This window comes from Pelobates fuscus, chromosome 1 (genome assembly GCF_036172605.1).
Source record: "Pelobates fuscus isolate aPelFus1 chromosome 1, aPelFus1.pri, whole genome shotgun sequence".
In the NCBI taxonomy this organism is placed as follows: Eukaryota; Metazoa; Chordata; class Amphibia; order Anura; family Pelobatidae; genus Pelobates; species Pelobates fuscus.
Genome location: NC_086317.1, coordinates 392,617,917 through 392,642,041, shown reverse-complemented (window position 1 = coordinate 392,642,041; position 24,125 = coordinate 392,617,917). Strand labels below are relative to the sequence as shown.

General features: G+C 43.5%; 1 protein-coding gene across 1 annotated transcript in view; it reads left to right on the top strand.

The window, feature by feature from the left end:
* The first annotated feature begins 3,498 nt into the window (after positions 1 to 3,498).
* The window catches only part of LOC134596214 (retinol dehydrogenase 7-like), a 51,734-nt gene continuing 31,107 nt past the window's right edge, over positions 3,499 to 24,125 (top strand). The window contains exons 1-3 of the mRNA XM_063444755.1: positions 3,499 to 3,531; positions 8,286 to 8,609; positions 16,342 to 16,600. Coding sequence (XP_063300825.1) covers positions 8,294 to 8,609; positions 16,342 to 16,600 — 575 coding nt within the window. The 5' untranslated portion in view covers positions 3,499 to 3,531; positions 8,286 to 8,293. The remainder of the gene's footprint in view (positions 3,532 to 8,285; positions 8,610 to 16,341; positions 16,601 to 24,125) is intronic.

The following is a 24,125-nucleotide window of genomic DNA, read 5'->3' as shown; positions in this document are numbered from 1 at the left end:
ATACTCAAAGTAGTCACCCTCCTATATCTTCTGTAGTCCAGTCAGCCTACTACAATTGATACAAGAGCTGTAGGAGATGTTATACAGTGTGTATCACTCAGTGCTGTCCCCACTCCTCCTGCATTTCCTATTTGAAAGGCTGTTAATGGGCATTGGGGATTAATTCCTTCCACTTCTTGTCCAGCCCAAGAGTTTGACTGGACTACATAGACAACGGCCAAGGTTCTTAATACTTATCTTTGTCGGTCCGCAACAGCTCAAAAAGGTACATTATAACTACTGAAAACAGGCACCCCTACAGGACATTGTTTTCTAGGCAGGTGCCTACCTGCTTGTGCTATATTTCATTTGAGGATCATGACAACTTAGTCTATGTTCCATATATGGAGGTCCTAGACTTACCCTAAACCAAGGAGCTGAACGTTCCCCAAAGAGATGCATTGATTTAATTTATCTCAATGAGGAGATGCTGATTGGTGCAGCACAGCTTTTTGCTGCACGTGCGAATTAGCCTCCCAGTGCTTTCCTATGTGAAAGCATTCGATTTACTAAGATCGTAATTTCTGAAGATTTCAGAGCGAAGTGGACGAATCAGATTCAATCAAACTTCCTAAGGGCAAGCAAGTATATTCTTTATATGTCTGATTAAGGTTTGAGTGTGTTTCAGTAGAATAAGCAAATGCATGGAAATAGGGTAAGAAATAAATTCTGAATGTTTGGAATAATAAGGAAAATTTATTTCAAACTTACCATAATTTTCTTTTCCTGGCTATTTCTTGTGGCAGCATTACTTATGGGTAGCTCCTCCCCAGTCGTCACAGCACAGGAATTCATTAAATAAATTAATCAGACTGCTAGGGATAAAAGGTCCCTCCTCCCCTATACCCCAAAGTCTATTTATAAAGCTGAAGAACAAAATAGGTGGAAACATGATGCCGCCATGAGAAATAGCCAGGAAAAGAAAATTACGGTAAGTTTGAAAAAAAAAATTCTTATTCCTGGCTAATCATGGCAGCATCACTTATGGGTAATACCCAACCTAGAAATTTACAGGGAAAAAAATATTTAACGAGTCAAAGATAAGACAAAACACCTCTACCAAAAGAAGTGGAAGGAGATGCTACATCTAGCTTATAATGTTTTATGAAAGTTATAGGAGAAGACCAGGTTGCTGCCCATTGCATGGAACCTCTGCCCAGTTAGCCTATGAAGTAGCCAGAGCCCTTGTGAAATTAGTTCTTGTTATGTCCGGAGGTGACAGATTAGGTAATAAGCCTTTTAAATAACTACTGCAATCCAGTGCTTTAGAGTAGATAACAAGGCCGGCTCACCATTTCTTGGTCATGAAGGAAGGGGCAAATAGTTGATCAGTCTTCCAAAAGGACTTGGAACATGATAAATATTGCATCAAACATTCTCTTACATCTAACTTGTGATGTCTTATTTTCTCATCAGATGCTGGATTGGGATAGAAAGAAGGTAAGACCACTTCTTGAGACATGTGAAACTTAAATACCACCTTAGGCAAGAATTCCTGGTTGATCCTAAGCTTCACCCCATCATGAAAAATTTGTGACCAGGACTCGGATTTCGGAAATTTTTCTGGCAGGAGTTATAGCAATTAAGAAGAATGTTTTGTAGGTGAGAAGTGTAGTATTAAATATATCCAGTGGAGCAAAAGGACTCTCTGTTAGGGCGTTCAATACAACGGGTAGATCCCAGGGAGGAGTACAATTTTTCGTGGGAGGTCTGATTCTTAAAGCTGCTTTAAAGAATCTAGCAATCAACGGATGTGATGACCAAGAAACGTTACAAAGTGCTGCAAGTGCTGAGGATTGAACCTTCAAAGTACTGAGACTAAGACCCTTGTCCAGTCCTTCTTGAAAGAAAGGATCTGATAATGAGAAGGATGGAGAAAATCTATGTTTTTACTAGACACCCAGATCTTGAAGGTATCCCAAACACTATGATAGCAATCTGATGTAGACTTTTTTCTAGATTTTAGAATAGTATTTACAACTGCTTCTGAAAGTTCTAACTGTTGGAATCTCTCCTTTTCAAGAGCCATGGTCGCAAGTTGAGGTGTTCAGGATTGGGGTGAAGAACTGGTCCCTGGCTCAATAAATCCTTTCTTGTCGGAAGCTTCCAGTGCTCTTCCAGACTCATCTTGCTCAATCTTGGCCATATGGGAATGATGGGTTTTACCGTCTTTGCTTCTAACCACATCTTTCTCAGAAAACAATGAATCAACGGTAGGGGAGGCAACGCATACCCATATCGAAATTCCATCTTAGTGATAGAGCATCTTGACCCACAGATAGATGATCCCGATGCAGAAAGTAGTATTTGGCGCCTGATGATTTTCTGCTGTTGCCATAAGGTCGATCTGGGGTACGTCCCACCGATGAATAATCTTCCTGAAAACTGTAGGATGTTTCCACTCTCCTGACTGTATTTCTGACCTGCTTAGATAGTCTGAGATTTTGTTCTCCGATCCTGTCAAATAAGCTGCCTTCAGACCCTGAAGATTGACTTAAGCAAGTTTCATCATGGGTTTCAGCTCTTTCAGGAGGTGTCTGGTTCGGGTGCTGCCTTGATTGTTTATGTAAGAAGCAACCGCTCGGTTGTCTGTTTTTATCATGACCAATGAATTTATGGTGCCTGGAAGGAATTCTAGAATGGCTTTGTAAATGGCTCTTAATTCCCTCAGATTCTAGTGTAAGCGACTTTATTTAAATGTCCACTTTCCCTGCTTCCATATTGAATTGTAATAGGCTCTCCATCCATATGCACTTGCATCTGTAGTAATTACTTGCCAATTTTGTTCTTTCAGGGAGAATCCTTAAATCAGATTCTTGCTGTTTCTCCACCAGTTTAAATCCTGTTTTGTCGAAGGAAGAATTGTTACCTTCTGTTCCCAATTTGGTCGGCATGGGTGGTCGGGCTGGCCGCGCTGTCTGAAGAGCCGCGATCTGACGCAGTGTTCCAATGGAGGAAGAGGGAGACGTGGTATGGAAGAGCGAGGTAGGTGATTGTGGGAGCAGGAACCTGATACATTTTGTGCCTCTCTGTGTAATTTTGTAACTGTGGGCACCCACACTATATCTGTCCAATGTGTCCATATAGGCTTCATGACAGCAGCTATGCCTGATGGGAGTAGGTATACTTCATTAAAGGTTATGACAGCCAAGTGCATCCTTCCACTGAAATTGGGCACTATTGCATTTATTCTTTGTCTTAAAAGGAGAAGAGCACTTTTTTTTAAGAACCCACTGAATTCCATATACATATACATACATTAACATTTTTTTGTAAGGTTTCTTTGTTAGTTGGCTTGTTATTGATGGGTAGTAGTGACACCTTAAAAAATCCCTCTGATGTGGAGTTTAATAAGTTAATATCTCATCAGATTTCAACATCAGGTCTTTTTCTGAACTCACATGAATGCAAATATTGTTTTATTTCAAGCCACCTGGAACACAGGCACAAAGGACAATTCCCATCTAAAATAAACCTAAATCTATCTCTCAGGTAAGAGCAAAACGTTTAATTTTCTACATGTTACGGGTCTTCGTGCTCCTTAGTATAAAAGAGCTAATTCTATGTTAAGCATTTTTGTTTATATACACCCCAAACAATTTGTGTGCATGGACTTAGCAGAACAGACCACATAAAAAGGCTCACAATTAACCCCATATTCAAGTTTACTTGCTGCATATTTCTTTTCAAATACTTTTTATTGAACATTGTGGGAAAATAAACTAAAAACACAGATACAGAAGAAAAGAAAGGGAAAAAAGAGTAAATATAATTTTCTCCTTCCACAACAATGCAAATACATAGAAATGATAATATTTCACTGTAAATATACACACCGTTACTAATTTCTGTTCTTTCATTTTACAATTGACTTGTCAATACGACTCAGTAACATTATTATTAATGTCGTTTATTGGCATTTATAAAGCACCAAACGTTCTGCAGCACTTTACAATATTATTAAGTGGACTTTAACATTAAATAAAACAAACTATATATTTTGACAGGAACAATATGTTGATAAGGAACACATGAAGAAGCTTACAATCCAGTGGAGGTGGGGTATAAAACACAATAGAAAGGACAGCATGGACAAGTAATAGGGTGGCAAAGTAGCAGAACTGGAAGGTCACAATAAAGTGGAGAATGCCTACTAATTAAGTTGAGAGAGTAATGTACAATTACCCCGGGAGTCCATAGGCTATTCTGAAGAGGCTGGTTTGAGGGACTTTGTAAAGGATTGAAGAGTAAGGGAGCGTCTGATGGGGGAGACAGGCTGTTCCATAGGAATACAGCCACACACGAGAAGTCCTGTAAGCACGAGTTTGGGAACAAGCAGGAGACAAAGTCACCGATAAAGTGGAGCGGTCTAGGAGAGGCTTACCTATAAATTTAGACAAATGCAAAATAATGGTGAACAGCGCAATAAAGTGAAATAACAGTGTATCACAAGTAACAAGTAAATACAATAAAAATAAGTATATACTCTTAAAGGTTTCCTGGGTATTTCCTAGGAAAAATCAGAAATAAAATCTCATAGGGCAATACAGCTAGTAAAATCAGAGAATGTAAATAAAAACACTATAGTTGTCCCATATTTTCCAGAGCCTATATATGTTACTGGCTCAGGTAAGTACGCTTTGAGTTTAATGTATAGGAAAAAATGTCTCATGATCTTGTAGGATCTTTATTGATTGGAGCTTCCACCCTCAGGATAAAACATCAGAGAGAGGCACCAATGGTAAGATAAAAAGTTAAATTTAATTACATAATAAATATAAAAATCTTACATTCCATTTAGTATGGTGCCATAGGAAGTTCACAGGTTAAGCACAACGCGTTTTGACGTTGAATATGTCTTCCTCAGGTGCAGGATGCTTGGTACTGTGGCTGTTCACTTTTAAAATGCCAAAATTGGCGCCAAACGTACCAATCACGCATCAATTAAAATCGTTTTGTCGTCCGGATCTCGCAGCCATCTTGGTGCACCCTAAGGTGTATCTCTGCGTTTCTGGTTTCCATCGGGAGGCGAACTTAGTCTGTCACTTTCCCCACATCACATAGCCGCCATATTGGTACACTTAATGGGTGTATCACGTCTTTTCCGTGTTCTGCCGGAACATCACTATGAGCCATACCTAGGCTGCTTTACACTCTCATCATAGCCCCTTATCGGCATCTGTAGTATCTGCCGGAAATGACCCGGCGGCCATCTTGGTTCACCTCCCGATTTTTATATTGCTGATTACACATCATTATCATGTGTGGACTATATTATCAAAAAATATACAAATAGAGTCCCAATATGGTTGATAATATGTGTAATCAGCAATATGAAAATCAGGAAGTGAACCAAGATGGCCACCGCATCATTTCCGTCGTCATTTCCAGCTATATTGGCTATAATATTTGGTTTACATTTTAAATACATTTTACTTAATAATCCTGTTTGTGTTGTTACACACTAGAATTCAGTGATGATTCACGTGCATGGATTACTGAGGTTACCATTCTAAATGTGGCACATGTGAGAAAAGATCCATGTCTTTACTGGCCCCAATTATCTTTTCTGTCAACAGTCTATCTCAATAGAAATGTATATCAATAAAAGTAAAACTAGAAAATCCACAGAATTTCCCTAGGAATATTTAAACATGTTATAAATATAGATTAAAGGAGCAGAAATGAATAAGGTACCAAGGGGAATTATTCAAGTGATTGACAAAGACACCTCCTTCCCAATACTACAGCTTATATCTCCCCAAAACACACAAGCCTCTATTCCTCAACACTTGAGTCCCTATCCCCCAACACTAGAGTTCCTACGCCCCAACACTAGAAATCCTATCCCCAACACTAGAGTTCCTATCCCCCAACACTAGACTCCCTATCAACCAACACTAGAGTTCCTATCCCCGAACACTAGAGTTTATATATCCCCCTAACACACACAGTGACCCCTATCCCCCAACACTGTAGCCCTTTCCCCCACACATACATGCTGCAGCCACTATTCACATGTGAAAACACATACTCTACTGCAAACAGCCTCATCCACACATGCAACCAAAAAAGCACCCTCCCCACAAGCAGCATCAAACCTACAACAAACAGAGTATGCACAATCATACATTAGAAGCAGCCTACCAACACACGACACCAGAAACAGCATCTGCACAAGCATTTAACACCACAAGCAGCATACACACATATACACACAGTCACACACACACACACACAACACCCTCTCCCAGCCCTGTCCCAATTTTTAGGGTTATTTACTAAAGTGAGAATTCAAAGTTAATTTCAAACTTAAGGCCAGAGTATCTAAACTGAAAGTATAGCTGACATAGATAATGTTTCCAGTTTAGATATTTTGACATTACATTTGAAATCCACTTTGAATTCACCTTGCATTATTACTTTAGTGAATAACCCTGTTTGTCCTCAAGTGTTGATATAGAAATTTATGATGGATCAATCATCCAAGAGACATAACCAGATGCTCCGAATTATTAGGTGTTCGAGCGCTCGGGCGATAATAAAACCACAGCCTTACTCAGTTTGTAGTCAAAAATTGTCTTCTCAATCTTTAATGGGAGAGCATCGTATATATAAAATGGCAATTAGTCTACTACGCGTGTGTGCATAAAAAAATACCAAAGTAACAATGGCTTATTTGAAAGTGTTATCTACTAGGTTAGAGCAAACTTAACATTTCATGAGAAAGAGAACCAGCTGCAGTAACTGCTGACTGAAGCAGAATAAATTATCTTTAACCCCTGTAGATGTGGAAGGACTTTACTAAGACGAAGACTGTAACCCTTTATGTACCTTTTATCTACGACAATTCCCCTCTTTTGGGGCCACAGGTGAGAGTTATCCAGGTGTACTAGTTACACCTGTGGGACTTTAATTAGATCTTCACCTCGGTTCCCTTGCCATCTCACACCAAAGGAGCCATCAAAGAAGACTTGTCCAGATATCTGTGGGTTACAGGATAATATGTGTTATTAAATCCATGTCTCATTTGTCAATACATTATTATTATTATTGTCATTTATACAGCGCCAACAGATTCCGCAGTGCTTTACAATATTATGAGAGAGGGGATTTAACTATAAATAGGACAATTACAAGAAAACTTACAGGCACAATAGGTTGAAGAGGACCTTGCTCAAACGAGCTTACAGTCTATAGGAGGTGGGGTATAAAACATATTAGGACAGGAAATATCAATCAAATAGGGTGAGAGTGAATCAGGAGAGAGTAGAGTGCTGCCCTTTAGGAGAGAGCAAGAGAGAGAGACAGGTATGTAAGGTAGAGGTTACTCTGGGAGGCCATAAGCTTTCCTAGAGATTGGTTTTGAGGCACTTCTTAAATGATTGAAGACTAGGGGAGAGTCTGATGGGGGTAGGCAGGCTATTCCATGATGACTTTTATTAAAATGTATTTCAGTTTAATATTAGATATGAATTGCTGTTCTTTTGTTTTGATTTTCCCAAAGACTACAATCAGAAATTGAAGAAAACCTGTGGCAACACATAAACCTGGTAATAAAATCTACCCTAAGGTGTATGCCTTCTGCAATGTAATTATGAGTCTGTATAATAGTACAAATAAACAAAGGCATGGTTTACCTTTACAGTATATAATGGGTAGTGGTATTATGTTCCTTGTTTTTTGCACGTATTATGCCCCACCAGTGTTAATTTTGGCAACAAATTTCAATTTAGTGTTAGTCATAGTATTTTGACAAAAAAAAGCCATTTTAGTTTTAGTTGTATTTTAGTCATCTGAATTGTTTTAGTTTTAGTCAACTAAATCTCCAGTAGATTTTAGTCAACCCTACTAAAATCTAATGGGATTAGTTAAAGCCTCTATCTGCCTCTTTTGCCCCTTCCCCAGCCCCTCTGTGTCTCTTTGTGTCCTCCCGGCCCCTCTAGGTGTATATCTCCCAAACCCTGGTTAGTTTTTGTCATAGTCTTTTGACTAAAAATCTATTTTAGTTTCAGTCGTATTTAAGTCATCTGAATTGTTTTAGTTTTAGTCTAGTTTTAGCCGACTAAATCTCAAAAACTTAAGTCGACTAAAATTTGACTAAAATTGTTAGTCAACAAAATGAACACTGTGCCCCACCAACTAAACATTCTATCAGTCAACAATGGTCCATTCAATGATTACTGCTCACAAACAGCTAAATTTCCTGTCATTGATATCTCATTAACTTTCTTATATATTCAGAGCAAGAATCATGTGGATCCCTCTGCTGGTAATACTGTTGGTGCTAATCTTCATGTACAGATGGCACAGGCAGAGCCAGATATTGGAAAATCTTTCTGATAAATATGTGCTGATCACTGGATGTGACACTGGATTTGGGAACCTGTTGGCAAAGCAGTTGGACCGGCGTGGGATGCAGGTACTTGCAGCCTGTCTTACAGAGGAAGGTGCTGAGGATCTGAAGAAGAATGCTTCCAGCAGACTGCAGACAGTAATCCTGGATGTTACAGACAGTCAGAGTGTGAGCTCTGCTGCCAAGTGGGTCACTCAAATCGTCAGAGATAAAGGTCAGATATCAATAATTTTTAGTAGACACATGATATTAGAATATAAAAGGATTTTTAATACAGGCATTCGGATTGTAGCTTAAAGAAACACTATAGGGTCAGGAACACAAACAGGTTTTTCTGCTCCTATAGTGTCAACCTAACTATTTAGACCCCTGTATCCACCTTACCCTCCTTAAATAGTGTAAAAACTTACCCTATTTCCAGTGCCACGTAGGTTTGCCAATGTCGACCCCTGCCCCTAATATGCCTCTGTGGTTGACATCGCCAGAATTGATGATTTCAGCCAATCACAATGCTTTTCATTGGAAAGCATTGGATTGGCTAAGATCATCAATTTTGATTATCTCAGCCAAGGAGGAGGGCCAGTGGCAGAGCCAAACCCGCCTTGGCCAATCAGCCTGAGAAATGACTAACCAAAGAGCAAACTATAATGGGTTCTCGGGGCTTTTGTTCTCATATTCTCATGTTTTGTTGCAATTTTGACATTTCATTTTATCTTTCACCTCACTAATACATGGTGGACCAAAATTCAGACTAGGGTTTGAAGAGTCAATATCGTTTTTATTAGTAAACCAATTTCAATTACATACAATGAATGCTTAAAGTATGGAGATTTGTTTGACTACGTATGGAAGATGACCAATAATGATGGCGGCAATAAAGTAGAGAGGGCCCAGGTGCAAGAAGAACTTTTTGGCCGCCTCCAGCTCAACAGTGGCCAAAAGGTAGATCTCCATCTTTGTATAACCCCCACAATGCTTTGCCACTGGAGATCTACCATTTGCCCATCCTTCCAGGGTTGTATTTGGGAGCAGTGTTTGCGCATTTGTATGTAAGCATGTTTTTTGTATAGAGCAGTCGTCCAAAAACCGTCCCGTGGGCCATTTGCGGTCCGCGTTCCGGTTTAATACGGCCCCACAGTTAATTTATTAAATCTATCTGGGATCTCTGGATCTTTGAACGCCGCGGTCCTGAGCGGCGCTCGAGGATTCACTGGGGGCCAAGAGATCGCGAGAACGCAGATGGACATGCAGTGACCTCAGTCTGCGTTCTCACGATCTCTTGGACGTCACGGATTCGCGGCATTTGGTATGCGCGATCGCGGGATTTGGTTCCTTCTCCCTGCTGGGACAGAAAGAGAGAATGGGCAAAATAAAAAGGTACAGAATAAAGAGAATGGACAGAATAAAGAGGGACAATTTAAAAAGGGACAGAATAAAGAGAATGGACAGAATAAAGAGGGACAGTTTAAAAAAGGACAGAATAAAGAGGGACAGAATAAAGAGGGACAGAATAAAAAGGTACAGAATAAAGAGGGACAGACTAAAGAGGGGCAGAATAAAAAGATACAGCATAAAGAGGGACAGAATAAAGAGGGACAGAATAAAGAGAGAAGAGACAGAATAAAGAGGGACAGGATAAAGAGGGACTGAATAAAGAGAGTAGAGACAAAATAAACTAATTTTTAAATTCAACCCCCCCAGTCTCCTTGCCTTTGGAAATGCTGGGGGGTGGTTCTCCCTGGGGTCCAGTGGGGCTGCTGGGCGGGCGGGCGGCGCTGGCGAGGGAGAACTGATTAGTGAGCTCTCTGCTCAGCTCTCTTGCGCGCCGCAGAGTGATGCCGGGAGCTGGAATATGGCGTCATATTCATCACTCTGCGGCGCGCGAGGGAGCTGAGCAGAGAGCTCAGGGGAAAGTGGTCCCTCGCCAACCAATCACACTAATGAATGGAACCGTCCTAAGGTTTCAAGCACGAGAACAAGAGAACCACATGTGTCGAGGCCATATATCCAAGATAATATCAGAACCCCAATAAGAACAGAAAGAAGGGCAAGATCTGACGAGTTTTTAACGGCCCAAAGTAAAATCCGAAAAAGTACAAGGAGGTTGTCACATATACCTATCTCCAATAGATTCGAGACCTTAGCCAGAACCCCTCAGGAAGGGGATTTTTGGAACCTGAGGAACAGAGTCAAACACAAACCCCAATACCAACAGAGATCACCACAGAAGAGACGGAGAAGTATAGAGGAAGGGGAGTTAGAGGAGGAGCGAACCTTCAGAGGAGAAAAAAGAGACAGACGAAACCAGGAAATATGAAAGATAGAGAAAAACAAGCAGGGATTTTCTTGAATTGATGTCTTGAATTTTCCTCAAATCAAATTGTTACAGAAGGGTTTGAAATTCGCACCAACTAAAAAGCTAAATAAATTCGAGACATATGTTGATTTAAATAAATTTAAGAGGACATTATGTCTAAAGAAATTTTTCCACAAGAACCCCATTTTAACTAATTCCGAAGATCCACAACATGATGTCTATAAACATACTAACTTGAAAGAAAAATCAAAGTTCTATCCCAAAAACTTAATATCAGGTGAAATGGTAACATTTGAAAAATTAGTGATGAGAGATATAAATAAAATTAAAGAACCAAATAAACATCAACAGAACCTCACCAGGAAAGAGTGTATGGCCCTGACGAAATTCCAGAAAGATAATTCAATAATTATAAAACCAGCCGATAAGGGGGGAGGTGTAGTTTTTTGTTTTTTTTTTAATTCTTTATTTTTGGTATGCAGGTAGTAACAACAGTGCCTGTGTCGCCACAATAGCATTGACAGGCTCGATTTTCATATACATATGATATCAGTATTGTGACAAGTTGGGTATGCATACATTTTTTTTTTTTTTAAGTGTTCAATGTTAACGATAGCGTCATACAAAGTTATGGTAAAGTAAGCAGCTCGTTTAGCTTTTAGATAGAACAGGTTTAGTGTACGCTGATAAAACTTTATAACTGAGCTATACATGCTTATTTGAGTAGGGATGCTACAAGTAGTAGGTTACAGGCTTACATAAATTCGTGGTACAAGTTTCTTCACACTGCTTAAGGTCGACCACCAGGGGGCAGCGAGTCACTGGGCTAGTCAGGTTTAGTTGTCAGGCAATACAGGCAATATCTATGCGGATTAGCAGTAGTACTAGCATTTACATCAGGGAAAATAATAAAAGGGGTATGCCTGGTTCAATAATAAACAGTGCTCTGCTAAAATGATAATTACATGCATATATTGATATATATATTCAGCCGCTTAGCCACCCTTGCTGCTGCGCTGGTTCGGCTGGCATCCTGGACATCGTCAAGTCCAGTATAATTCCCCGCTTGGTGCTTGATTACTTTGGGGCTTGCTAGCCATGGTTGTGCTTGCGTTTGTGCTTCTTCCAGCTTCTGCTTTGGGTGCAGAGTACTGCCTGTGTGCTGTGTCCGCTGCTTTGTGTGGGCAGAGTGCGAGTCCAACTAGAGACCCCTTGGGGCCACTGGCAGTGCGTGTAGTCATGGCTTCCGATTGAAATTCTCCTGTGTGCCTGCATCATTGCCTGAAGAGCAAGGTCGTTAGCCCGGACGGCATTAGGTGGGCTTGGTGAGGAGGCCGCAGCAGCTCTTCGCCACGAGGTAATGGACTCGTTAGTGCGTTGCTAATGGTTATGCCGCATGGCTGGGGGTCGGCCATCTTGGTGCGCGCCATCCGTTTCACAGTGCTCGATCCGAGTCGGAATGTAGCTGTGTGCGGTGGTGGTCTCCTGTGGGGACCGGGATGACCCCCCGGCCCAGAGGGGGGGGGTGGCAGTCCTCCGGCTAGAGAACTGGGTGAGCGGCCGTCCCACCCGAGCTCAAGCCCGTAGGCCTCAGGCCTCGATCGGGTGACTTTGAAGCCGTTGGGGGTCCTGTCGGGTACCCCTCGAATCGCCATCGCCTGGGTGATGTTGTGATTGCTTTTTCGGGCTGGTATAAGCCCATGGCCCGCAGTTTGCGCCGATTTACCAGCTCCGAGGCAGGAGCTCAGACAAAACGTGTCTGATCCGGCCGGCGGCCAGGCCCCGCCCCCGGGAGGTGTAGTTTTAATGACATTAGATGACTATAATAAGGAATCATACAAATTACTGGAGGACCAATGCTTGTAACCAATTGTTCAAGGAATACCCAGCTATATGAAGGATACTGGGGATATATTAAGACACATAGAAGAATCGCTGTGGAACGAAAATTATTTTCTGACCACTGCTGATGTGAGCTCCCTTTACACCAATATTGCACATGATAGGGGCTGTATGGCCACCAGGTTCTTTTTAGAGCAATCAGGTAATTTCCCCCCTGACCATATAGATTTTATTATGCAAGGGATTCTTTTAATTTTAACCAGCAATTACTTCTGGTACGATGGACATTTTTATTTACAGGCCTGTGGAACGGCGATGGGAACGAGGTTCGCGCCCAGCTATGCCAATCTTTTTATGGCATATTGGGAGCTCCAGTTTATCCATCATGAGGCAGGCTGGGCGACGGGCCTCGTTACCTATCGCCGTTACATAGATGACCTGTTTTTTATCTGGGAAGGCACAGAAGAATCACTAACCAACTTCCTTAATACATTGAACAATAATGATTGGGGCATAGCCCTCACTACGGATTTTAACAAAACGAGAGTGAACTTTTTAGATCTTGACATTTTTATTGAAGATAATAAAATCAAAACTAGCACTCATTTTAAAAAAGTAGATGTAAATAGTTTTATTCACACCACGAGCTGTCATTTTACACCTTGGCTTATGGGAATCCCCAAATCCCAATTTATCCGGATAAAAAGAAACTGCACTGAGGAGACTAAATTTATTGAACAGTCGCATAAATTAGAAGGTAAAATGTTGGAAAAAGGATATAAACAAGATGATCTAACCAAAGATCTTAATCAAGTAATGGCAATTAAGAGAGAAACCCTATTAACAGATAAAGGGATTAATGAGAATATAGAAAGATTTAATGATAATGACAACATACCTATTTTGTGTAATTACAGTCATGGTAACCGTCATTTAAAAAAAAATATTAATAGACACTGGTCAATCCTAAAGGAAGACCCAGTCCTGTCCACCATTCTACCAGACAAACCCAAGGTGATCTTTAGAGGGGCACCTAACATGAAAAAATTACTAGTAAGAACCACATTAGAAAACCATGCAGCATAAAGCCAATTGATACTAGGAAAGGTTTCTTTGGTTGTGGAATATGTTTGGCGTGCAGGAACACTGGAAGCAAAAAAAGACATGTAGGGAAATTCAAAAGTACTAAAGAAAATGAAGAGTTCAACATAAACAATCTCATCACTTGCCATTCAACCAATGTAGTGTACCTATTGGAATGTCCATGCGGCCTCAAGTATGTGGGCCGCACAAAACGTAATTTACATATTAGGATAGAAGAGCATATAAGGAACATTAAGAAGGGATATGAAGGACACAGTGTATCCAATCATTTCAAGATTACACACAACAGCAATCCTCAGGGGCTCATATTTATGGGCATACACAAAACTTTAGGAAATTGGAGAGGCGGTGATTTTAACAAAATTTTAGCTCAAAATGAAATGAGGTGGATTTTTAGCCTTGGGACTTTACAACCCAAAGGTCTAAATATAGATTTTGAACTCTGTCATTTCCTTTAATTATCCTTAACATATTTAACACTATCATATTATATCTGCACCATCTGCAAATTTATGCCATTTGGTTTTATGTCCTTTTAAAAAATGAAGTCTTGAATTCCAATGGGAGGAGTTTGTTTTGATTGCACTCTCTCATCCAGTAAGTTTTTAATCGACCCCCATTTTGGTAATCCCTTTTATTTTATTTTATATTTGAGGGATACCTCTCTGTTATTGTACCCATCTATTTATTTTACTTTGTTAATATTCATTCCGTTTTTTTTTTTTGTTTTTTTTATTAACAATGACATTTGGGAAGATGTTGGAGGGCGGAAGTGATGTCACTTCCGCCAACCACTGCCCATAATGGTTTTTTTTATTTATTTATTTTTTTTTTTATTAACAATGACATTTGGGAAGATGTTGGAGGGCGGAAGTGATGTCACTTCCACCAACCACTGTCCATAATGGGTGCTATGCATGACAGCCCCATCCAACCACCAATAGAATTTGTTCTAATCAAGTTTTTTAATTGATTGACAGGCAATTCAGCCAATGCAAGCTTTTTTACCACAGGTGATCAATATAAGAAATTTGAAAAAGAAAGCCCCATCCAACCACCAATAGAATTCGTTCTAATCAAGTTTTTTAATTGATTGACAGGCAATTCAGCCAATGTAAGGTTTTTTACTACAGGTGATCAGTATAAGAAATTTGAAAGAGACTCTGACCTTATGATTGGATAATCACACTTCCTGTGACCCCAAAGGGAGGATCCGAATTAACTTTAGAACACTTATAAAGTGGAAGATTCCTGAGGCTACTTCACAGCTACTGAGGAAGCTCATACAAGAGTGAAACGCGTTTAGCTGGAGTTTGGACTTTTATACTTGGACTTTCTACCATTTAGCTTATATGCTTTTGAGAAGTCTTAATATTGTTTTTATTATTTTTTATCTCTACAATAAATCGTTATTTTTTTATATCAGTCCATATAGTCCTTTCTAGCCTCCAGGAACACTATGTGGGGAATGCTATCCCAATAAATTAGCATATTGCCAACAAACCTCAGAGCCAGGAATTCAAGGCTCTGTCTAAGGTGAGCATAACCATTACTATCTCACTATTTTGTATACACTATCTGTACAATACCACCTATGAGGTTCTCTCTCTCTGCTTGTTCCATATCTTCGGGAGAACATCGTTTGGGATAAAGGGGTGTGTTGCTGCCTCAAGAGCAAAAAGGAGTTTCAACCAATTGCTACTATTATTAATTTTTTATTTTTGTAAACCATCTGCACTATATTCTCTCTTTTTGTTGTTTTACTTTGTATGTACATTTGGACACATTGTATCACTATGTTGGGTGATTATACCCCCTCATTATTTATATTAATATTCATTATAGTGCTCCACTCGCTGGTATATTGTTTATACCTTTTTATTCTTATAACCAGACATTTGCCCTGGGAATTTGGGGGCGGCTTTTTTTGCCGCCCCTGGAAAATGCCGCCCAAGGCAAATGCCTTGTTTGCCTCCCGGCTAATACGTTCCTGGTGTCAGTGTGCGTATATGTGTGTGTATATGTATCAGTGTATGAGGCAGTGTATGTGTGTATGTGCATACATCCAAGCAATCAAACACCACTTCATTACTATACACATTTAAATGTCAACACTATACACAAATGCACAACTTCATTCAGACACCAACACTACATACAAAAACACCCCTATATTCAGTCACACATACTCCTTACAAAACATGTTTACATTCAAACACTGCTTAGTGCTAAATACAACCCTGCAACAGGCAAAGCATTGTGGGAATTATACAGCAGATGAGGATCTACATTTTGACCACCCTTGCGATGGGGGGCCCAGAAAAGTGTGTGCACCAGGGCCCTCTCTACATAATATCTGCCACTGTGTATTAATATTATCATTTATTAATAAAGTACTATTGAATTACATTGCACTAAATATAGTGCGTAAGGGAAGTTACAAGTGCAAATACGTATTCCAATACTGAAGGCAGAGGGTGATACAGGATAACCTCTTCCTTTTAGACATTCAAAAGATAAATCCAAATTAGTGGAACCCTAAATTCATAAAGATATATTATTAATATTTGACTCTTATTAGGGGTCACTTCATGATCATCCTATTTCATGGTACATTGTTTATTGACAGTTTTTTCATTGACAGTTTCTTGTCTTCTTTTATAAATATTTTTATTTTATATAGGACTATGGGGCTTGGTAAACAACGCAGGAATTCTGGTCCCTATAGCCCCTAATGAATGGCTGGATAAAGAAGACTTCCGGAAAATACTGGATGTGAATCTCTTTGGGATGGTAGATGTGACACTGAATCTACTTCCTTTAGTCAAGAAAGCCCATGGACGTATTGTTAATGTATCCAGCATCGCGGGACGTCTATCCCTCTGTGGAGGTGGCTACTGTATTTCAAAGTTTGGAGTGGAAGCTTTTTCAGACAGTGTGAGGTACATCATGACATATCCTCTTTTTCTAACAAAAACATCGTTACATATAGCTTAAAGGAACACTCGAGCACTCTGTAGTGGTTATGGGGTCTTCAGTGACCTGTAAATTAATCTGTTAAGTATACACACACTACATACACTAACACAACACACACACACTACATACACTGACACAACACACACACACAGGGCCGGCGCTTCCTATAAGGCGAATTAAGCAGCCGCCTCGGGCGCCATATAGGAGGGGGCGCCCTGCGCCCCCATCGCCAGCCCTTTAAATGTTGCAGCCGCCTGAGCGTGGCCTCTCCTCTCCAGAGAGGAGCTCGGCCACGCTACAGGAAGGGGAGGTGAGGTTAGGAGGAGAACTGGGGGAGGGGGGTTAGAAGAACTGGGGGAGGGGAGGGGAGGGGAGGGAGATAAGAAGAACTGGGGGGGTAAGAAGAACTGGGGGGGTAAGAAGAATGAGGGGAGGGGGGTAAGAAGAAGAGGGAAGGTGGGGGAGTAAGAAGGAAACAAGGGAGGGGGGAGTATGAAGAAGACAAGTGGAGGGGGGGAGTAAGAAGAAGACAAGTGGAGGGGGCTAAGAAGGGGGAGGGGGAGTATGAAGAGGGGTGGGGGGAGTAAGAAGAAGAGGGGTGGGGGGAGTAAGAAGAAAGGGGGGGGAGTAAGAAGAAGACAAGTGGAGGGGGGAGTAAGAAGGGGAGGGGGGAGAAAGAAGAAGAGGGGTGGGGGGAGTAAGAAGAAAGGGGGGAAGGGGAGTAAGAAGAAGACAAGTGGAGGGGAGGAGTAAGAAGAAGAGGGGAGGGAGGAGTAAGAAGAAGAGGGGAGGGAGGAGTAAGAAGAAGAGGGGAGGGGGGAGTAAGAAGAAGAGGGGAGGGGGGAGTGTAACGGACCGTTTCAGCATACAAGAGGATAAAACCCAGTTTAGGCGATAATCCCCTTTCCTCAGAAAGGCACAGCTACTGCAGAACATCAGAACTCACGAACTGGATATAGGTGAATAAGGTAGCACTCCAGCTGGAACCTCACAAATAGCTGCTAGCAGATGAATAGGAAAAGCAGACATCAGCTTACACTCCTAGCAGTCAAATCTCCAACAGCATACAGTGAATCCCACCGCTGCCACCACTGTAACGGAGCTCCGTGTACTCCGACCGAGTACCCTCCGTTGATGGATGCTCCTAGCGCTCTCAGAGGACTCCAAGCACTGCAGACGACACCACAACCACCGCAGGCTCCACAACCGCCATAGCTATCTGGGGGGGTATCACTGCTCACACAGGGCAAGTACCGAATGGCCCCACTGTATTTAAAGGGCCAGAATGAGTGACATGCACTCTGTTAGGGCCGAATACTGTTTGTAAAGGGCCCAATCTCCCAGGGCCATAGTCCAAAGGCAGCAGGCGGGCAACCAGGCTTCTCCAGTTCTCAGTGGCGAGGTTGGTTTCGTCACATCTCTCCCCCTTTCCAAAAAGACTAACAGGGTACCTGACCTCCTGCCGGTCAGTGCCCTTGTTAGTCCAGCAACCCACCCACAAAGCAGAAACACCAGTACAGCCCACCCACAATAAATGGTTACTACACCTGGATAGAGGAGAAAGTTGTCCATGTCCAGGTGCCTCACCCCGGCTGTGCAGGGGACTGGTAGGCTGCCTTGGTGGGTTGCTGAGTGGGTAGAGACCAGCGGTACTCTGTCCTGATGCCAGCACTACCACCGGAGTAGTCTGGTTGGAGCCTGGTTGCTGGAGACGGATTGTCTCCCCCTTCGTTGCATAGCTCTGCTGCTGAATGGGGAGACCGGTTGTCTCCCCCTTGGATACATAGTTCTGTCGTGGGGGGGTAGGACCGACCATCCCTACCCCCTGTGTGGTAAGTGCAGAGACCACGGTCCCATCTGCACCGGTGGGGGGCTTACAGTCTCCCCCTGGTACATTAAACTGCCGCTGGGGAGAGGGGGTAACAAGCTCCTCTCCCGATAGAACACTCTGCCCATTAATAATCCGCCGCTGGGGAGAGGTGGTAATAAGCTCCTCTCCCATGCATACTTCCATCATCTGCGGAGGGAGACCGACTGTCTCTTCTCCTAATACAGTGTCCTGCTGTTGGGGAAAGGAGACTGGGCTCCCAATTCCCAAAAAGTCACGCTGCTGCTGGGGGGTAGGACCAACTACCTCTGCCCCCTGTAACTCAGCCTGCCGCTGGGGAGGGAGGACGCTGCTCTCCTCTCCCTCTACTTCACACTGCCGCTGGGGAATGGAGACTGGGCTCCCAATTCCCAAAAAATCATGCTGCTGCTGGGGGGTAGGACCAACTACCTCTGCCCCCTGTAACCCAGCCTGCCGCTGGGGAGGGAGGACGCTGCTCTCCTCTCCCTGCATTTCACACTGCCTTCCCAGCATTTCACTCTGCTGCTGGGGGGTAGGACCAACTACCTCTGCCCCCTGTAACTCAGCCTGCCGCTGGGGAGGGAGGACGCTGCTCTCCTCTCCCTGCACTTCACACTGCCTTCCCGGCATATCACTCTGCTGCTGGGGGGTGGGACCAACTACCTCTGCCCCCTGTAACTCAGCCTGCCGCTGGGGAATGGAGACTGGGCTCCCAATTCCCTGCAGGGCCGGTGGAGAGACCTCGGTCCCATCTCTACAGGCCACCTGGGGTTCTTCCCAGTAAATCTCTACAATATCTTCCCAGCGGAAGGGGTCTGGATCTGGGTCTGTCACCTTACTGTCCTGCTGAGCCTTCCCAATGAAGCGGAAGAGATCTTGGTAGTTTTGCTCAAGTTCCCACTCCAGGGCTGCTAGGTGAGCCAGGTCTTGCTCTACCTCATGGGGGTCATCCCACTCATGCCTAGCCTCCCTCTCATAGAAAATGTCCTGCAGTCTGGTTTGCGCAGGGCTCCCGAAGCCAGGCTCTGCAAAGGACTCCCATAACAAGCCAGGACCATCAAACTCCTCTCCCTCTGGCTTGTCATGTTCGGCTGTCCAGGGTATATACTGTGCCATATACCACCAGAGCGCCTGGTAGGCATCCTCCAGCCATAGCTCCTGCCATACCCGGTGCTCTAGTTCCTTCACCCATTCCTCCAGGGGCTGCTCTCCCAGGAAGGGCATCCGCAGGGCCACTTGCTTCTGCAACCGCTGCTCTTCACTGGGGAGACTCTCACCCCGCTGGTATTGTACATTATCCAGGGCCTGGTACCAGATGCCTTTCCTTATTGCATCCCGGTCATCCATGTCACCCTTATTGTACTCCACTGCTGGTTCCATCCTGGTGCTGTCAGGGTCGCTGTACTCAGACATGCGTTGCCCTCAAATTGTAAATCCAAAGAAATGGTGTTCTGTAGCTGTCCTTCTGGCTGTAGGAACGATCCCACCGCTGCCACCAATTGTAACGGACCGTTTCAGCATACAAGAGGATAAAACCCAGTTTAGGCGATAATCCCCTTTCCTCAGAAAGGCACAGCTACTGCAGAACATCAGAACTCACGAACTGGATATAGGTGAATAAGGTAGCACTCCAGCTGGAACCTCACAAATAGCTGCTAGCAGATGAATAGGAAAAGCAGACATCAGCTTACACTCCTAGCAGTCAAATCTCCAACAGCATACAGTGAATCCCCCCAAGAACGAGACAAGGCTCCGTGTTGAAGGTCAAGCAGTGGTCTGAGGTGCTGGGCACCCAGCCTGGTTTTTATTACATGAGTACACATACAGGCCACACCCAGGGGGAGGCATAAAATAACCAATAACATAGATGTTACCTCCCACACATCCCCTCCCCTTAGTGTGACACTTAATCCCATTATGTGTACAGTTCAAAATATACTTTTACACAACTTTCATAACTTTAAAACCATACATCACATTCACATAAAAATACATATCCACAATCAATCCATTCAGGGGAACAACATATTAAAAAATGGCATGAATCCGACCAGGGGTTAAAAAGTTACTAAAAGTATCTTTTGTTCCTTCTGGCTCAAACAGTAAAAGTAAAACATCCCCACAATGCATCCTGGCTTCCTCCCTTCTGCCCTGGAGATAATTGGAGAGGAAATCTAATTATCCAGGACTAGAGGCAGACTCCATTAACCACATGGTTGCAAAACAACATAAAACTCTTTAAAATACATAAAGTCACTTTTTATACATTAAACACATACATTTAACATATCCCCAGATAGCTCAGGTCTGCGTGCACATTATTAGGTGAATGTCACGCAGACCACACAAATACAGTTTAATTGCCATGGAGCCAAAGTCTTTCCCATAGTCTTTCATTATATGAATAGGCTCCATGGCATAGCTATCTGGGGGGTATCACTGCTCACACAGGGCAAGTACCGAATGGCCCCACTGTATTTAAAGGGCCAGAATGAGTGACATGCACTCTGTTAGGGCCGAATACTGTTTGTAAAGGGCCCAATCTCCCAGGGCCATAGTCCAAAGGCAGCAGGCGGGCAACCAGGCTTCTCCAGTTCTCAGTGGCGAGGTTGGTTTCGTCACAGGGAGTAAGAAAAAGAGGGGAGAGGGGAGTAAGAAGAAAGGGGGAGGGGGGAGTAATAAGAACACAGGGAGGGGGAGTAAGAAGAACACAGGGAGGGGGAGTAAGAAGAACACAGGGAGGGGGTGAGGAGAGGGGGAGGCGAGAAGAACACAGGGAGGGGGAGTGAGGTGAGAAGAACACAGGGAGGGGGAGTGAGGTGAGAAGAACACAGGGAGGGGGAGTGAGAAGAACACAGGGAGATGGGGTGAGGATAAGGGGAGGTGAGGAGAACACGGGGGTGGTGAGAAGACACGGGGGGAGGTGAGGAGAAGGGGAGGTAAGGAAAACACAGGGAGGGTGGGTGTGAGAAGAGACCCCCAGGGGAGGGTGGGGGGAGAGGAGAGACCACTAAGGGGCAGGGAAGAGCTCTAAGGGACAGAAGGGAGAGCTATTTCACACTACACGCACACACACACAATGCATCCCTATACATACACAGAAACACACAATGCATCCCTTACACACACATGCAAACACACACACACACTGCTTCTCTTACATACACACAGAAACATTGCATTTCTTACACACACTCAATGCACACACTTACAGACACACACCTAGCATCCCTTATGCATACAAACACAGATTCACACAATGGATCCCTTACACACAACCACAAACACACACTGCTTCCACTACACACAAACACACTGCATCACCTACACAAACTGGTATGCCTATACACTACATTCCATAAGCACACACATTAGATCCTCTACAATAACACAACACATCCCCTACACACTACACTCCCTGTGAGCGAATTTAATGGGTGGAACATATAGGTGGACTTATGGGTGGGCCTTATGGGAATACTCACCGTCAGGCCCTGGGGCCCAGACCTTGAGCTGCTTCCTGTTCTCCCAGAACATTGAATTTTGTGACCGCAATTACAAACAGCCTCCAGAGATCCGGTTCTACACCAGACCAGTGGAGCGAAACTGCAGCCAGTGCCCATCACCATCTTCATCTGGTTGTAAGTAGGCAATCTAGTATATTATTAGTGACACTAATCTCTAATTAACCTCACATTAAAGGGACACTATAGTCCCCAGAACCACTGCAGCTTAATGAAGTGGTTCCGGTGTCTATAGCGTGTCCCTGCAGGCTTTTTAATGTAAACACAGTGTGCAGCACTGGTTCATATGGCAGATAATATGGGTGGGGCATTGTGATGTCACATGGGGGGACAAATTTTTCTTCAATCCTTGCACCGGCCCTGCACACACACACTGCATACACTGACACAACACACACACACTGCATACACTGACACAACACACACACTGCATACACTAACACAACACACACACTACATACACCAACACAACACAACACACACACTGCATACACTAACACAACACACACTCTGCATACACTGACACAACACACACTACATACACCAACACAACACACACTGCATACACTAACACAACACACACTCTGCATACACTGACACAACACACACTCTGCATACACTGACACAAAACACACTGCATACACTAACAACACACACTCTGCATACACTGACACAACACACACACACTGCATACATTAACACAACACACTCTGCATACACCAACACAACACACTCTGCATACACCAACACAACACACACTGCATACACTACCACAACACACACTGCATACACTAACACAACACACATTCTGCATACACTGACACAACACACACTGCATAATAATACGTTCCTGGTGTCAGTGTGCGTATATGTGTGTGTATATGTATCAGTGTATGAGGCAGTGTATGTGTGGAGTAAGAAGAAGAGGGGTGGGGGGAGTAAGAAGAAAGGGGGGAAGGGGAGTAAGAAGAAGACAAGTGGAGGGGAGGAGTAAGAAGAAGAGGGGAGGGAGGAGTAAGAAGAAGAGGGGAGGGGGGAGTAAGAAGAAGAGGGGAGGGGGGAGTAATAAGAACACAGGGAGGGGAGAGTAAGAAGAACACAGGGAGGGGGTGAGGAGAGGGGGAGGCGAGAAGAACACAGGGAGGGGGGAGTGAGAAGAACACAGGGAGGGGGAGTGAGGTGAGAAGAACACAGGGAGGGGGAGTGAGAAGAACACAGGGAGATGGGGGTGAGGATAAGGGGAGGTGAGGAGAACACGGGGGGGGGTGAGAAGACACGGGGGGAGGTGAGGAGAAGGGGAGGTAAGGAAAACACAGGGAGGGTGGGTGGGTGTGAGAAGAGACCCCCAGGGGAGGGTGGGGGGAGAGGAGAGACCACTAAGGGGCAGGGAAGAGCTCTAAGGGACAGAAGGGAGAGCTATTTCACACTACGCGCGCACACACACAATGCATCCCTATACATACACAGAAACACACAATGCATCCCTTACACACACATGCAAACACACACACACACTGCTTCTCTTACATACACACAGAAACATTGCATTTCTTACACACACTCAATGCACACACTTACAGACACACACCTTGCATCCCTTATGCATACAAACACAGATTCACACAATGGATCCCTTACACACAACCACAAACACACACTGCTTCCACTACACACAAACACACTGCATCACCTACACAAACTGGTATGCCTATACACTACATTCCATAAGCACACACATTAGATCCTCTACAATAACACAACACATCCCCTACACACTACACTCCCTGTGAGCGAATTTAATGGGTGGAACATATAGGTGGACTTATGGGTGGGCCTTATGGGAATACTCACCGTCAGGCCCTGGGGCCCAGACCTTGAGCTGCTTCCTGTTCTCCCAGAACATTGAATTTTGTGACCGCAGTTACAAACAGCCTCCAGAGATCCGGTTCTACACCAGACCAGTGGAGCGAAACTGCAGCCAGTGCCCATCACCATCTTCATCTGGTTGTAAGTAGGCAATCTAGTATATTATTAGTGACACTAATCTCTAATTAACCTCACATTAAAGGGACACTATAGTCCCCAGAACCACTGCAGCTTAATGAAGTGGTTCCG